The sequence below is a fragment of the Macaca thibetana genome, chromosome 10 (genome assembly GCF_024542745.1).
Source record: "Macaca thibetana thibetana isolate TM-01 chromosome 10, ASM2454274v1, whole genome shotgun sequence".
NCBI classification, from domain to species: Eukaryota; Metazoa; Chordata; class Mammalia; order Primates; family Cercopithecidae; genus Macaca; species Macaca thibetana.
The window spans coordinates 25,544,809-25,559,425 of record NC_065587.1 but is presented as its reverse complement, the minus strand read 5'-3'; the positions used below and the strand labels follow the sequence as shown (position 1 = coordinate 25,559,425).

The window sequence follows — 14,617 nt, the reverse complement described above, 5'->3', positions numbered from 1 at the left end:
TCTATTCCTTCAATATAAGATTTACTTATATTGTGAAATATACAACTACTTAGTACTTAATACTTATATTGATAAGATTTATTTCTCTTTATTAATATGATTATCAAATAATCCAAGGGCTTAATCTTTCATTCTATTTAAAATTTAGCACTGCTTCTTCTGTAATTGCTGCAATTATTCTTACTGTTTGGTGCATTTATGATACACACTGTGTTATCGGATGTATTCCAGTAAGAGTAGGCTACCAACACAGTTCTGTTGGCCAAGTATGAACCTGAATGTCCTCCCAACTGAGCACTATAGCTTGTTCATTAAGAGAAATAGGCCGGGCACAGTGGCTCACGCCTGTAATCCCAGCACTTTGGGAGGCCAAGGCAGGTGGATCATGAGGTCAGGAGTTGGAGACCAGCCTGGCCAACGTGGTGAAACCCCGTCTCTACTAAAGATATAAATATTAGCCGGTCATGAGGCAAGAGAATCGCTTGAACTGGGGAGGTGGAGGTTGCAGTGAGCCAAAATCATGCCATTGCACTCCAGCCTGGGCGACAGGGCAAGACTCTGTCTCAAAAAAAAAAAAAAAAAAAAAGAGAGAGAGAGAAAGAGAAACAGTCTTCAATCCTGAATCTTTTGGGCCTGAAAACTGGAAATAAAAAATTATAGAATAGTAAATTTTAAAATGTTGATTATGAAGGACAAGAAAACCTCACACATCCACTGTCTCAATTATTTTCTAAAAGAAAGGCCATCTTTTGGGAGGCCGAGACGGGCAGATCATGAGGTCAGGAGATTGAGACCATCCTGGCTAACATGGTGAAACCCCGTCTCCACTAAAAATACAAAAAAAATTAGCCAGGCGTGGTGGCGGGCGCCTGTAGTCCCAGCTACTCGGGGAGGCTGAGGCAGGAGAATGGCGAGAACCTGGGAGGCGGAGCTTGCAGTGAGCCGAGATTGGGCCACTGCACTCCAGCCTGAGCGGCAGAGAGAGACTCCGTCTCAAAAAAAAAAAAAAAAAAAAAAGAGAAAGGCCATCTTAACGTAACCGAACACAAATCTGGCTGCTCACCAGTCAGGAGCCAAAATGCAAGAAGTGAAGTGTGGTGAAAGGAAAGTAATTTTCTTTAAATGTTAGCAGTTAGGAAATGACCAGGCTCATGCCTCCCAGAGACCACTTTAAGTTTTAGGGCTGAGTGAAGGGGTTTAAAAAGGGAAACTTGGCATGGGGAGCACGCAGGGGTAGTGAAGGGTACAGAGTCTATGTGTCTTCTCCCGGTGGCTATTTTGAGTTATTGTCCCCTGGAGCACAGGTGGGGGCCATCATGTCTGGCTGAAGTGTAGCTTATCCACCTTGAGACTATCCCCCTAGATAGGGGAGAATTCTGTAGCTGGATCTTCATGCCTGGTTTATTTTCCTCCCTCCCTCCCTCCCTCCCTCCCTCCCTCCCTCCCTCCCTCCCTCCTTCCTTCCTTCCTTCCTTCCTCCCTCCCTCCCTCCCTCCCTTCCTTTTTATTTATTTGAGACGGAGTCTCTCTCTGTCACCCAGGCTGGAGTGCAGTGGTACGATCTCGGCTCACTGCAACCTCCGCCCCATGGGTTCAAGCGATTCTCCTGCCTCAGCCTCCCTAGTAGCTGGGATTACAGGTGCCTGCCACCATGCCTGGCTAATTTTTGTATATATATATATATATATATATATATATATTTTTTTTTTTTTTTTTTTTTCTCGTAGAGATGGGGTTTTGCCATATTGGCCAGGCTGGTCTCGAACTACTGACCTCAGGTAATTCACCCTCCTCGGCCTCCCAAAGTGCTGAGATTACAGGCATGAGCCACCACGCCGGGCCATGCTTGGTTTATTTTCAAATTAGCCCCCCCTGGAGTTTCTAAACAGGCACATAATGAGATAAGCTAGCATGGTACAAGGAGTATCTGAGGGGAAGAGAGTGAAACAAAGGGTTTCAAAGTACATTTCTTTTTCTTTTTTTTTTTTTTTTTTTTAGACGGAGTCTCGCTCTGTCACCCAGGCTGGAGTGCAGTGGCCTGATCTCGGCTCACTGCAAGCTCCGCCTCCCGGGTTCACGCCATTCTCCTGCCTCAGCCTCCCGAGTAGCTGGGACTACAGGTGCCCGCCACCTCGCCCAGCTAGTTTTTTGTATTTTTTTAGTAGAGACGGGGTTTCACCGTGTTAGCCAGGATGGTCTCGATCTCCTGACCTTGTGATCCACCCGTCTCGGCCTCCCAAAGTGCTGGGATTACAGGCTTGAGCCACCGCGCCCGGCCTCAAAGTACATTTCAAGGCTAAGGCTAGAAAATTTTTTTAAAAAAGTTTAAAATGTATTTTAAAGCTGAGCTACTTAGTCATATTAACACCGAAAGAGTAAGAAGGACATACTTCAGAAAAACCTATGGCTCTGTCCAGGCAGGGACCAGTTGATGTCCTCACACTGACACTTTGCGGAAAACTTCTGACGGATCGGAGTCTTGTCTTCAATACTTGCTAGCTGTGTGACTTTGGCTAAGCAGCTTCATCCCTCGGTGCTTCACTGCCCTTTTCACAAAGCTGTTACCATGAAATGCTTTGATCTACATAAAGCGCTTAGCAGAGTGGGGCGGCAAGCCACAGTGGTTAGAATACAGTCGGTTCTCTGTATCCGTGGGTTCTGCATCTGTGGATTCAAACAACCAACTGAACATGTACAAACACTTTTTTTTTTTGTCATTATCCTTTAAACCAAGCTTGTCCAACCCACAGCCCTGTGGGTCTCATGTGGCCCAGGACAGCTTAGAATGTGGCTTTGAATCTCATAAACTTTCTTAAAACATTATGAGATATTTTGGGGATTTTTTTTCTTTTAGCTCATCAGCTATCATTAGTGTTGGGGTATTTGATGATGATGATGATGATTATTATTATTTTTGAGACAGAGTTTTGCTCTTGTTGCCCAGGCCAGAGTGTGGTGGCACGATCTCGACTCATTGCAACCTCCCTTTCCACGATTCAAGTGATTCTCCTGCCTCAGCCTCCCAAGTAGCTGGGATTACAGGCGTGTGCCACCGTGCCCGGTTAATTTTTTGTTGTTGTTGTTTGTTTTTTAGACGGAGTCTCGCTCTGTTGCCCAGGCTGGAGTGCAGGGGTGCGATCTCGGCTCACTGCAAGCTCCACCTCCCGGGTCCATGTCATTCTCCTGCCTCAGCCACCACGCCTGGCTAATTTTTTGTATTTTTAGTAGACATAGGGTTTCACCATGTTAGCTAGGATGGTCTCGATCTCCTGACCTCATGATCCGCCCGCCTCGGTCTCCCAAGCTGCTGGGATTATAGGCTTGAGCTACGGTGCCTGGCCGTGTTAGTGTATTTTATGTGTGGCCCAAGATTCAATGTGGCCCAGGGAAGTCAAAAGATTGGACATTCCTGCTTTAAACAACACAATATAACAACTACTTACAAAGTATTTACATAGTATTAGGTATCACAACTAATCTAGTGATGATTTAAAGGTATATAGGAGGATGTGCATAGGATGTATGCAAATACAATACCACTTTGTATCAGGGACTTGAGCATCCACAGATTTTGGTATCCGTGGGAGACTGCGGAACCAATCCCTGTGGATACCTAAGGGATACCCAGTGTTTGACCTCGTTTTTATTAACCTGAGACAATAGCACCACCTCGTGGCTCTTTGTCCCCAGCACAGACAAGCTGAGCCCGTGGAACAAAAATGATCCTTCCACAGATGGTGAAGGGGAAACTGTCTCATGGCCAAGGCTGAGGCTGGAGCAGAGAGAAAAGTCCTATTTGTTCACGTAAACATTCCAGGCTCAGACATGCCCATCTCCTTGAGAATAAAGTTTGTTTCTAGGAAACTACTGTCCAAGCTGTCAACCCCTAGACGAGGGACAAAAAATGAAATCTCTCTCTTTGGGCCTCCTCTACCTGCAGAGCTCCATTCTTGGGGCAGGTAATGCTGTCTGTCCACAGTGGCTGGCAGGACAGTGGGGCTTTGGCCCCATCACCCATAGAGGTAAGGGCTGAGGGAGACACTGCTGTCAGCCACAGCCCTTCCTGCCTCTTGTTTTCCTTTGATGTCTGCAGAATGAAAAAGGGAAAACAGGCCAGGCATGGTGGCCTGTAATCCCAGCATTTTGGGATGCTGAGGTGGGTGGATCACAACGTCAGGAGTTCAAGACCATCCTGGCCAAGATGGTGAAATCCTGTCTCTACTAAAAATACAAAAATTAGCCAGGCATGGTGGTGTGCGCCTGTAATCCCAGCTGCTTGGAAGGTTGAGGCAGGAGAATCACTTGAACCCAGGAGGTGGAGGTTGCAGTGAGCCGAGATTGTGCCACTGCACTCACTCCAGCCGGGCGACAAAGCAAGACTCCATCTCAGAAAAACAAAAAACAACAACGACAACAAAAATGAAAGAAAAAAGAAAAAGGGAGAACAAACGGAATATGGGACTCTTTTTGTGATGGTCACAAAACAGTGGCAAATGTCAGCTCTGTATGGTTCTCAATAAGAGTTTTACACTAATGAAGGCATCAGCCATTGGAAACAGCAATTTGTCCTCCAAAAAGTAGTTGCAGGAGAGTCTATCAGACCTGAAAGTGAATGTGAGCACTCCTTTTACCTTCCTTCCCCAGAGTGGGAGATGGACAGGGATTTTTCTCTCCTGACTCAGTTTGCAGGCTTTTGGCCTGTGAGCTTGGGAAGGAACCCAGGTGAGGGGCAAAGGAGGTTGGCTCTGGGGATAGGTAAGCTTGCCTTCTAATCCCACTTCTGTCACCTGCTGACTGTGTGACCTTGGGCAAGTCACTGTCCTTTCAGTTTGAATATTATGCCTAGACTATAATTTTTGGTGTTTATCTTGCTTAGTGTTCTATGAACTTCCTGGATCTGTGATTTAATTTCTGTTTTTAATTTTGGAAAATTTTCGGTCATTATTATATCAAATACTTGTTCTGTTCCTTTCTCTCTTTCTTTCCTTATGCTACTCCCATTGTGCATGTTACACCTTTTATAGTTATCCCAGTTCTCAGGACATATTCTGCTTTGTCTTTTTATTCCTTTTTCTCTTTGCACTTTGTTTTTTTTTTTATACAGAGTTTCACCTTTGTTGCCCAGGCTGCAGTGCAATGGCTCGATCTCAGCTCACTGCAATCTCTGCCTCCCAGCTGCAAGCAATTCTCCTGCCTCAGACTCCCAAGTAGCTGGGATTACAGGCATGCATCACCATACCTGGCTAATTTTTTTTTTTTTTTTTTAAGTAGAGATGGGGTTTCACCACATTGGCCAGGCTGGTCTTGATCTTCTGACCTCAGGTTATCCGCCCGCCTCGGCCTCCCAAAGTGCTGGGATTGCAGGCACGCATCACCACACCTGGCTAATTTTTTTTTTTTTTTTTTTTTTTTTAAGTAGAGACGGGGTTTCAGCATGCTGGCCAGGCTGGTCTCGAACTCCTGACCTTCAGGTGATCCACCTGCCTCAGCCTCCCAAAGTGCTGGGATTGCAGGCCTGAGCCACCCCGCCCAGCTGGCCAGGAATTTTCAAGTGCTTAGCAGGTTCAGGCTTTTCAAATATTTTCAAGATATAGTAAACAAATATGTTACTGCTGCCCCACAGACAGTGCAGAATTTTTTGAGACAGAGTCTCACTCTGTCACCCAGGCTGGAGTGCAGTGGTGTGATCATAGTCCACTGCAGCCTTGAACTGCCAGGCTCCTCCTGTCCTCCTGCCTCAACCTCCCAAGCACCTGGGACTACAGGTGTGTACCACCATCCTAGTTAATTTTTTATTTTTTATTTTTTTTAGAGATGGTGTCTTGATATGTTGCCCTGGCTCGTCTTGAACTACTGGGCTCAAACAATCCTCCTGCCTCAGCCTCCCAAAGTGCTGGCATTACAGGCATGAAACACTGTGCCTGGCCAACAGTGCACAACTGAGTCTGGAATTCAAGCTAAGAACACGTGGAGATGTCTATAGGATAATGGTGCAATTTCAAAGCAACAAGACAAAGATTAGTCAAGAAACGGTGCGAGATAACTATTTCTCTCATGATTAACAGGTATTCAGTGTGTACATCAAGGATCTGAATGTAACTGTGATAAAATATTAAAGAATTGGTGATTTTAAAAAATATATCTAGGCTAGGCCGGGCGCGGTGGCTCACGCCTGTAACCCCAGCTCTTTGGAGGCTGAGGCAGGCAGATCACAAGGTCAGGAGATCGAGACCATCCTGGATAACACAGTGAAACCCCATCTCTACTAAAAAATATACAAAAAAATTAGCCAGGCCTGGTGGCGGGCGCCTGTAGTCCCAGCTACTCGGGAGGCTGAGGCAGGAGAATGGTGTGAACCCGGCAGGCAGAGCTTGCAGTGAGTGGAGATCGCACAGCTGCACTCCAACCTGGGCAACAGAGCGAGACTCCGTCTCAAAAAAAAAATCCTGGCTTGGCATGATGGCTCACACCTGTAATCCCAGAAATTCGGGGGGCTGAGGTGGGATGATCACTTGAGCTCAGGAGCTCAAGACCAGCCCAGGCAACATGGCAATACCCCGTCTCCACAAAAAATACTAAAAAATTAGCCAGGGATAGTGGCAGCGCCTGCAGTTCCAGCTACTCTGGAAGCCAAAGTGGGAGGATTTGTTGAGCCCGAGAGGTTGAAGTGGGAGGGTTGTTTTTCTTTCCCCCATTAAGTTGTAGGAATTTATTTTAAATAACCTACAGTTGATTAAAAGGGAATTCATGATAAAAATAGAAGAAACTTGAGGAAAGATGTAGGAAATGGACTCTGCACACACACTAAACTAACAATGCCTCTAAAACTAGTGATTAGAGCAAAAAAGTCTTCACATTAAAATTCTGCTTTGTATGTTTTTTTTCCATTTTTTACACAATTACGAAAGAAAAAATAAAAGCCCTAAAATCTTGATTATTTTTCCTTTTTTTTTTTTGGACCAAATACTCATTTTCCTCTAAATTTATTGACCTGTAGAACTTTTTATACAATAAAATCTTTCAAGTGAAAGATTAGGGTTAAAAAGAAAAAGATGGATATCTTAAAGTACAGCAAATGCTCAGAAAAAAGGATGATGGGAAAATGGTTTCAGTTACTGATTATTGCATTATCCTTAGACTCACTCACCCTTCATCCCTCCCCAAACCCAATCTACACGATCTTTAAGATCAAGAAAAAGGTTTATATATATATATATGTATTTATTTATTTATTTATTTTTTTTTTTTTTTGAGACGGAGTCTCGCTCTGTCGCCCAGGCTGGAGTGCAGTGGCACAATCTCAGCTCACTGCAACCTCCGCCTCCCGGGCTCACGCCATTCTCCTGCCTCAGTCTCCTGAGCAGCTGGGACTACAGGTGCGTGCCACCATGCCCAGCTCATTTTTTTTGTATTTTTAGTAGAGATGGGGTTTCACTGTGTTAGCCAGGATGGTCTCGATCTCCTGACCTCGTGATCCACCCGCCTCGGCCTCCCAAAGTGCTGGGATTACAGGCGTGAGCCACCACATCCGGCCTCAATATTTTTTTAAATTGATTCATTCAAATATTTATTGAGCAGCTAAGGAGATACAAAGGCAATTTAAAACATTGTCAGAGGTGAGGCAAATGCACAAGTAATAGAAAGCAAAGGGCAAGGTTCACTGAACCACAGCAGTCAGAAGAAAGTGCTTTAGGGAACCAAGAGTGAGATTGTTTCCAGCCTGAAGAGGCATGGGTGGCAAATCAGAAAAGGGGATTGAGATTAAACTAGAAGACTTCAGTCTGGATTGTTGATGACACTCAAAATGGACTATATTTGTCTCTCCTTTTCCTTTCTCCCCATCTTTGGGCTTAATTTACATGTAGTGCCCAGGGCTGTTCAATGTGCTTTTTCTACACTTGCTTGCATTTTTGCTTTAATGTCTTCTACAGAACCAGGTCCTTTTGGTGTTTTAGGAGTTTTTTTCCTGTTTTTTTGAAGGATTCTTGTCCTTTTGATCTTGGTGTTGATGATGGTTTTGCGTCTTTTCCATTCTGATTTGACTTTTGTGCATTTTTGCCTGAGTATCTAGTATAGATTTCTTCACTGGTGCTTTTTCTTCAGCTTCCTCATCATCAAAATCATCATCATCATCTTCATCATCATCATCATCATCTTCATCAGCAGCAAGTTTTACTTTTTTCTGTGGAACCTTGCTACCACCTCCAGTAGCAGATCGCTTTTCAGATATACTTAAGTGTTTCACGTCCTCCTCCTCTTCATCTTCTGACTCTGCATCTTCCTCCACAGCTACTAAGTGCTGTCCACTAATATGCACTAGCCCTGAACCACACTTCAACCTTAAGACCACTGGGGGGTTATTTCAAAGCCCCCAAGGGAAACCATTGGCTGTACAGACATTTTCAAAGTTGCCAGTGTTACTTTAATTGGACTGCCTTCGTAATTCATTGCCTCTGCTTCAACAACGTGCAATTCATCCTTTGCACCAGCCCCTAAACTGACCGTTCTTAAAGATAACTGGTGCTTATTTTCGTCATTATCCACCTTAAAGTGATCATCTTTGTCGGCCTTTAGTTCACAACCGAAAAGATAGTTCTGGGGCCTCAGGGGGCTCATGTCCATGTCCATCGAATCTTCCATCAGGAGGCGGCACGCACTTAGGTGGGAGAGAAAGCGGATGGAGATAAACTAACGCTGCTCCAGAGAACAGCCGCGCAGGACAGCATCACACCAGGGCTAAATATTTTAAAATAATTAAAGAGAAATAAAAATTCGCATTTAAAAAGGAAGACTCAAGTCAGAAAATAATTTCCCGGCCGGGCGAGGTGGCTCAAGCCTGTAATCCCAGCACTTTGGGAGGCCGAGACGGGCGGATCACGAGGTCAGGAGATCGAGACCATCCTGGCTAACACAGTGAAACCCCGTCTCTACTAAAAATACAAAAACTTAGCCAGGCGAGGTGGCAGGCGCCTGTAGTCCCAGCTACTCGGGAGGCTGAGGCAGGAGAATGGCGTGAACCCGGAAGGCGGAGCTTGCAGTGAGCTGAGATCCGGCCACTGCACTCCAGCCTGGGTGACAGAGCGAGACTCCGTCTCAAAAAAAAAAAAAAAAAAAATAATAATAATAATAATAATTTCCCATCATGCTTTTCTGTGAACAGGTGTCTGAACCAAAACACTGCCAAAGCCATGACTGCTTCAAGTTTAATGAAAATTGATCCCCATGATAATAGAGTGATGACTCTAACAGATGCACTGGGGTTTTTGTTCTACTTAATTTTAAATTCCTGAAATGGGGGAGAGGGGAGGGAGTTTAGGAATTTATTTATATTAAAATACAGAAGTTACTGCAAAACCCTAACTGTAAAAACGCACCAATATAATCGGACTTTGCATACAGTAGCTAAGAAAATTCAAACATTTCAGTGAAACAGTGAATTTGCCTGGTAGAACGCTGACAAATTCCCATCCACTTGCCCTCTTGAAAATAAAAACCAAATTCCAAACAAATCATACAGCTAGAATTTTGACATCTGAAATATTTTTAAATAAGTTGTCCATAGGCCAACTGGCTCAGCTCTCCCTTATATTATTATCTCCAGGTTTATCTTTTCTCAAAGATGTTGGTTTGTTAAGACTTGCTGCCTCTCTCCCCCACGCACGAGGGCAAGCGAGGCTCAGTTTATCCATTTTTCCAAACCACACTGTTCCTTTTCACAGAACTCTGCCCCTTGAGACTGGCTAAAACTCGTAGTCTTCATCAGCCATGTCAATGGCAGGCAGATTTTCCCGCTGGGTTTTGTTGTAAATCTTCTCAACTGGGACGCCCGGAAGACAGAGGATTTCTTGAGCCCGGGAGGTTGAGGTGGCAGTGAGTGGAGATTGCATTGTTGCACTCCAGCCTGGGCCAAAGAGACAGACCCTGTCTCAAAACACACACACACACACACACACACACACACACACACACACACACACACACACGGCAAGGCCAAAAAGAATGACAGAAACCTGGAATAGGCCAGGTGTGGTGGCACACTTTGGGAGGCAGCAGTTTGGGAGGCAGAGGCGGGTGGATCATGAGGTCAGGAGTTCGAGACCAGCCTGGCCAACGTGGTGAAACCTCATCTCTACAAAAAATACAAAAATTAGCCAGGTGTGGTGACGCGTGCCTGTAGTCCCAGCTACTCGGGAGGCTGAGGCAGGAGAATGGTGTGAACCCAGGAGGTGGTGCTTGCAGTGAGTGGAGATCACGCCACTGCACCACTCCAGCCTGGGCGACAGAGTGAGACTCCGTCTCAAAAAAAAAAAAAAAAAAAAGAAAAGAAACCTGGAATAAATAGATGAAAAAAGGGATACAAGAGATAAGGTTTTTAAAATTTTATTTATATTTATTTTTATTTTTAAGAAATACTGGAAAGCTTACCCATGACAGTGGATCCACTTGTAGAGATCTGTGCTTATGAGATGAGTAAGGGTGCATCTAGGTTTGAGTCCATGGACGGTCATAGCAGCTGCATTTAGTTACACAGGCCACACCAGGGAGTTGGTTAAAGCTACTAAGTGGTAATGGCTGCATCCTGGGGCTCCAAGTGCACATCATTTTGTAAGGGCACCTGGCAGGTAAATCCAGGAATGGTTAATGGGTGAGACATGGTGAGGCAGGAAGGCAGGGCGAGCCGGCCCCACTCCCATCCCTGGGAGACTTGGCGGCATCTCTGAGCCCGCCAGGTGCAGTTCATCGTGGCCTCTTTGGGCCGGACGGAGGCGGTGCCAGAAAAGGCCAGGACTCCAGGGTTGAAATTGAATTGGGGCGGGGGCGATGCCTGCCTTCCTGAGTGTGCGGCACGTCTTGCTCGGGAGGCTGGGCTGGTCAGTCTGTTTCCCTGGGCCCTTTTAGTGACCGGTGCGGCGTACGGGACTGCGTGCCCAGAAAGGCAGGAGGCTCTCCCTCTTGGAAAGGGGCTTTGCGCCTCTGACCCCGCGGAGATCAGCGCCGGCACGCTGCGGGGTAGGGACCAGGGACTTGAGGCCATAGAGCGCCAGTGCGTAGCGCACAGATCTCCCTAATTCTTGTGGAAGGAGGGCAGGTGAGCTGTGGGAGCAGAGTCCAGAGGGCCCAGGCCAGAGATGGGTGGGCAGAGGACCCACTCAGGATGCGGGAGCTCAGGTTTAAGTGTAGGGTGGGAGGGCCTGGGGGCACCTGGGCTCCTTGCTGTGCTTGTGGCGATGCCTGGGAGGTGAGAAGAACCCATTACTCACCCGACTCATACAGACAAGTGTAGTAACCCCCAGTGTCTTGTGAGTCTGTGCGTGGAAGATAACCATAGTTTCCTTAAATTTCTAGAAAAGTTTGGCCGGGTGCGGTGGTTCACACCTGTAATCCCAGCATTTTGAGAGGTTGAGGCGGGTGGATCACCTGAGGTCAGGAGATCGCGACCAGCCTGGCCAACATGGTGAAACCCCGTCTCTACTAAAAATACAAAAATTAGGCCAGGCGTAGTGACGTGAGCCTGTAATCCCAGCTACTCAGGAGGCCGAGGCAGGAGAATCGCTTGAGCCTGGGAGGTGGAGATTACAATGAGCCAAGATTTCACTACTGCGCTCCAGCCTGGGCAACAGAGTGAGACTGTGTCTCAAAACAAAAAACTAGTTGGGTGCGGTGGTGCGTGCCTGTAATCCCAGCTACTCAGGAGACTGAGGCAGGAGAATTTCTTGAGCCAGGGAGGCAGAGGTTGCAGTGAGCCAAGATTGCACCATTACACTTCAGCCTGGGCGACAGAGCAAGACCCTGTCTCAAAAAAAGTTTTACTAGGTCTCCTGTCTTTTATTACAGGATGCTTCTCTGCTGACTCGGGGCAATCAGTCTTTTTGGTGTCATAGGAGAATGTGTGTCATTAGTAATCAGATGCTTTATTGAAAGTAATAGTCATATAGGAAGAAAAACGTTACCAGTTGCTATGGTTTGGATATGGCTTGTCCCCACCAAAACTCAGGCTGAAATTTGATCCCCAATGTGGCAGCATTGGAAAGTGGGGCCTACTGGGAGGTGTGTGGGTCCTGGGAGTGGAATCCTTAAGAATAGGTTAATTCCCTGCCTTGGAGGTGAGTTGGATTAGTGCCTGCCTGAGCTGGTTGTTAGGGTCCAACTTCCTCAGTTTTTCTTGTTTCACTTCTTGCCATGTGGTCTTTGTCCACACCTCTTCCCCACTTTTGCTTTCTACCATGAGTTGAAGCAGCATGAGACCCTCACCAGATGGGCTGCCCAGTCTTGGACTTTCCAGCCACCAGAATGATGAGCCAAACACACCTCTTCCTTTATAAATTACCCAGCCTCAGATACTCTGTTGTAGCAGCACTGAAAAGAGTAAGACACCAGGCAACTCCACAGAGATGTCTAATATAACTGTGTTCTTCAGAGTCATCACCTTCAGGACCACAATGCCTGGTAGGGCCAGGACTCGCGCCCGAGGCAGAGCCCGCCGCAGGGAGAGCTACCAACAAGAGGCACCTGGGGGACCCGGAGCACCTGGATCAGCTACAGTGAGCCCTGTAACGTTCATTGTTTTCTTTCTGCAAGAGATACGTGCCTGTACTGAAAAGAACATAGAATTGGTGGTTGAGCCGAGCTAGTTCAGGTATAGTGCTAAGTGAGGACTAATAAAAGTTCGTAAGAAAAGTCAGGCTCTATAGATGGCAGCATGGGGAGGCTTTACTCGGATGTACTCTCTACCGCTTCCTTCTCACATTTTCACATGTGCAAGCAGACTGACTTGCAGCCAAAAGTGGATGCAAAGGTTTCTAGATCTCTTGGCTTCAGCCAGTGTCTCCTCTTTGGAAGTGACCCAGAATGAGCGACTTCCTGAATGTCCTGGCACAGCCTGAGTTAGACAGAATTTCCAGTCGTGTTGAAAACTTGTTATGCCTGCTCTGTTTTGTCTTCTCTTACTGCATATCCACTTTGCATTCACACAATAGGATCCATGGTGGCACTGAGGGGCCCCATCTCACAACCTCCAGGGCGACCCTATACTGCATGGAAGCAGCATGATGCCCTCCAGGTCCACTTATTCTGCTGTGTGATTGTTGCTCCTCTCTCCTTCTCCTAAGCCCTCCAACCTCAATTCCTCCTCCTGGTCCTAATTCTCAGTTTTCAACATCGACTTCTGCGTCACTGAGATAAAGCATCCAGTGAGAGTGTCAGTGGCTCCCCGTCTTGTCTCCTCACTCATGAGCCATAGTCCAACCCCTCACCGGAGATCCTAGGGCACCATCTTTGTTCCTACCTAAAGCAAATCTCTCTACTTAGCCCCTTAGCCAGTCCTCTGTCTAGGGCATGTCTCCTGCAACTTTCCTTTCTGTCTCCCAAGTCAGGAGGTGTGTTCTCCTAAATCATTCCCATCGTCTACAGACTCACTGAGTTCACTCCCATTCATCAGGAAACCTTCCCTGGGCCCTTCCACTCTGCCAGATTCACAGGGCAGCTCTCCTCAGACTTGCCCCTTCACATTTCCTTGGCACATTTGCGACCTCTTTTCTCCTGATCAACTCCCTCCGCTTGGCGTTTAGGTTACCTCCTTCATCACTGACCGCCCGTACTTGCTCTCCTTTGCGGAGTTCTCCTCCATGACCTCTTTTTTTTTTTTTTTTTGGAGACAGAGTCTCGCTCTGTTGCCCAGGCTGGAGTGCAGTGGCCAGATCTCAGCTCACTGCAAGCTCCACCCCCGGGTTCACGCCATTCTCCTGGCTCAGCCTCCCGAGTAGCTGGGACTACAGGCACCCGCCACCTCGCCCGGCTAGTTTTTTGTATTTTTTAGTAGAGACGGGGTTTCACCGTGTCAGCCAGGATGGTCTCAATCTCCTGACCTCGTGATCCGCCTGTCTCGGCCTCCCAAAGTGCTGGGATTACAGGCTTGAGCCACCACGCCTGGCCCATGACCTCTTGATATTGCAAGACCCAGCCCTTGAGCCACATCTTTTTTCTCCATATTCTCACTCCCTTGGTGAAGTTATCCAGTGTCCAAATGCTATCTGGTGTGTCGACAGATCCCCATATTTATCTCCTTGGCCAGAACCTCTCCTGCACCACCCAGCACCCCCACGGGTGTCCATGAACACCTCACACTCCCAACCCACCCTATCATGCCATATCCACCTCATCAGAAGGACTTCCATTCTTCTGTATGCTCAGGCCAAAAGTCTATGGTTTCATCCTATCTCCATGACCTCAAGCCCGTCTCAAAAACCACCACAGGGTTTTTCTCTCCAAATTTTTTTTTTTTTTTTTAAAGACAGAGTTTCGTTCTTGTTGCCCAGGCTGGAGTGCAATGGTGAGATCTCAGCTCACTGCAACCTCTTGCCTCTCGGGTTCAAGTGATTCTCCTGCCTCAGCCTCCCGAGTAGCTGGGATTACAGGCATGCACCACCAGGCCCAGCTAATTTTGTATTTTTAGTAGAGACGGGGTTTCTCCATGTTGCCAGGCTGGTCTCGAACTCCCGACCTCAGGTGATCCGCCCACCTCAGCCTCCCAAAGTGCTGGGATTATAGGCATGAACCACCGCACCTGGCCTCTGTCACAGCTCATTTTATCAGTCAGAAGCAATTTCCTTAAAATGAC

The 14,617-nt window shown here is 46.9% G+C and overlaps 2 protein-coding genes and 1 pseudogene across 2 annotated transcripts in view; 1 reads left to right on the top strand and 2 right to left on the bottom strand.

The window, feature by feature from the left end:
• Positions 1-14,617, bottom strand: part of SGSM1 (small G protein signaling modulator 1) — a 210,490-nt gene that overhangs the window by 149,791 nt on the left and 46,082 nt on the right. The gene's annotated exons all lie outside the window — the stretch shown is intronic.
• On the bottom strand, positions 7,603-8,699 carry LOC126929520 (nucleophosmin-like; annotated as a pseudogene).
• Positions 12,441-14,617, top strand: part of PIWIL3 (piwi like RNA-mediated gene silencing 3) — a 41,457-nt gene continuing 39,280 nt past the window's right edge. Inside the window, exon 1 of the mRNA XM_050745905.1 lies at positions 12,441-12,542. Within this exon, the coding sequence (XP_050601862.1) occupies positions 12,441-12,542 (102 nt within the window). The remainder of the gene's footprint in view (positions 12,543-14,617) is intronic.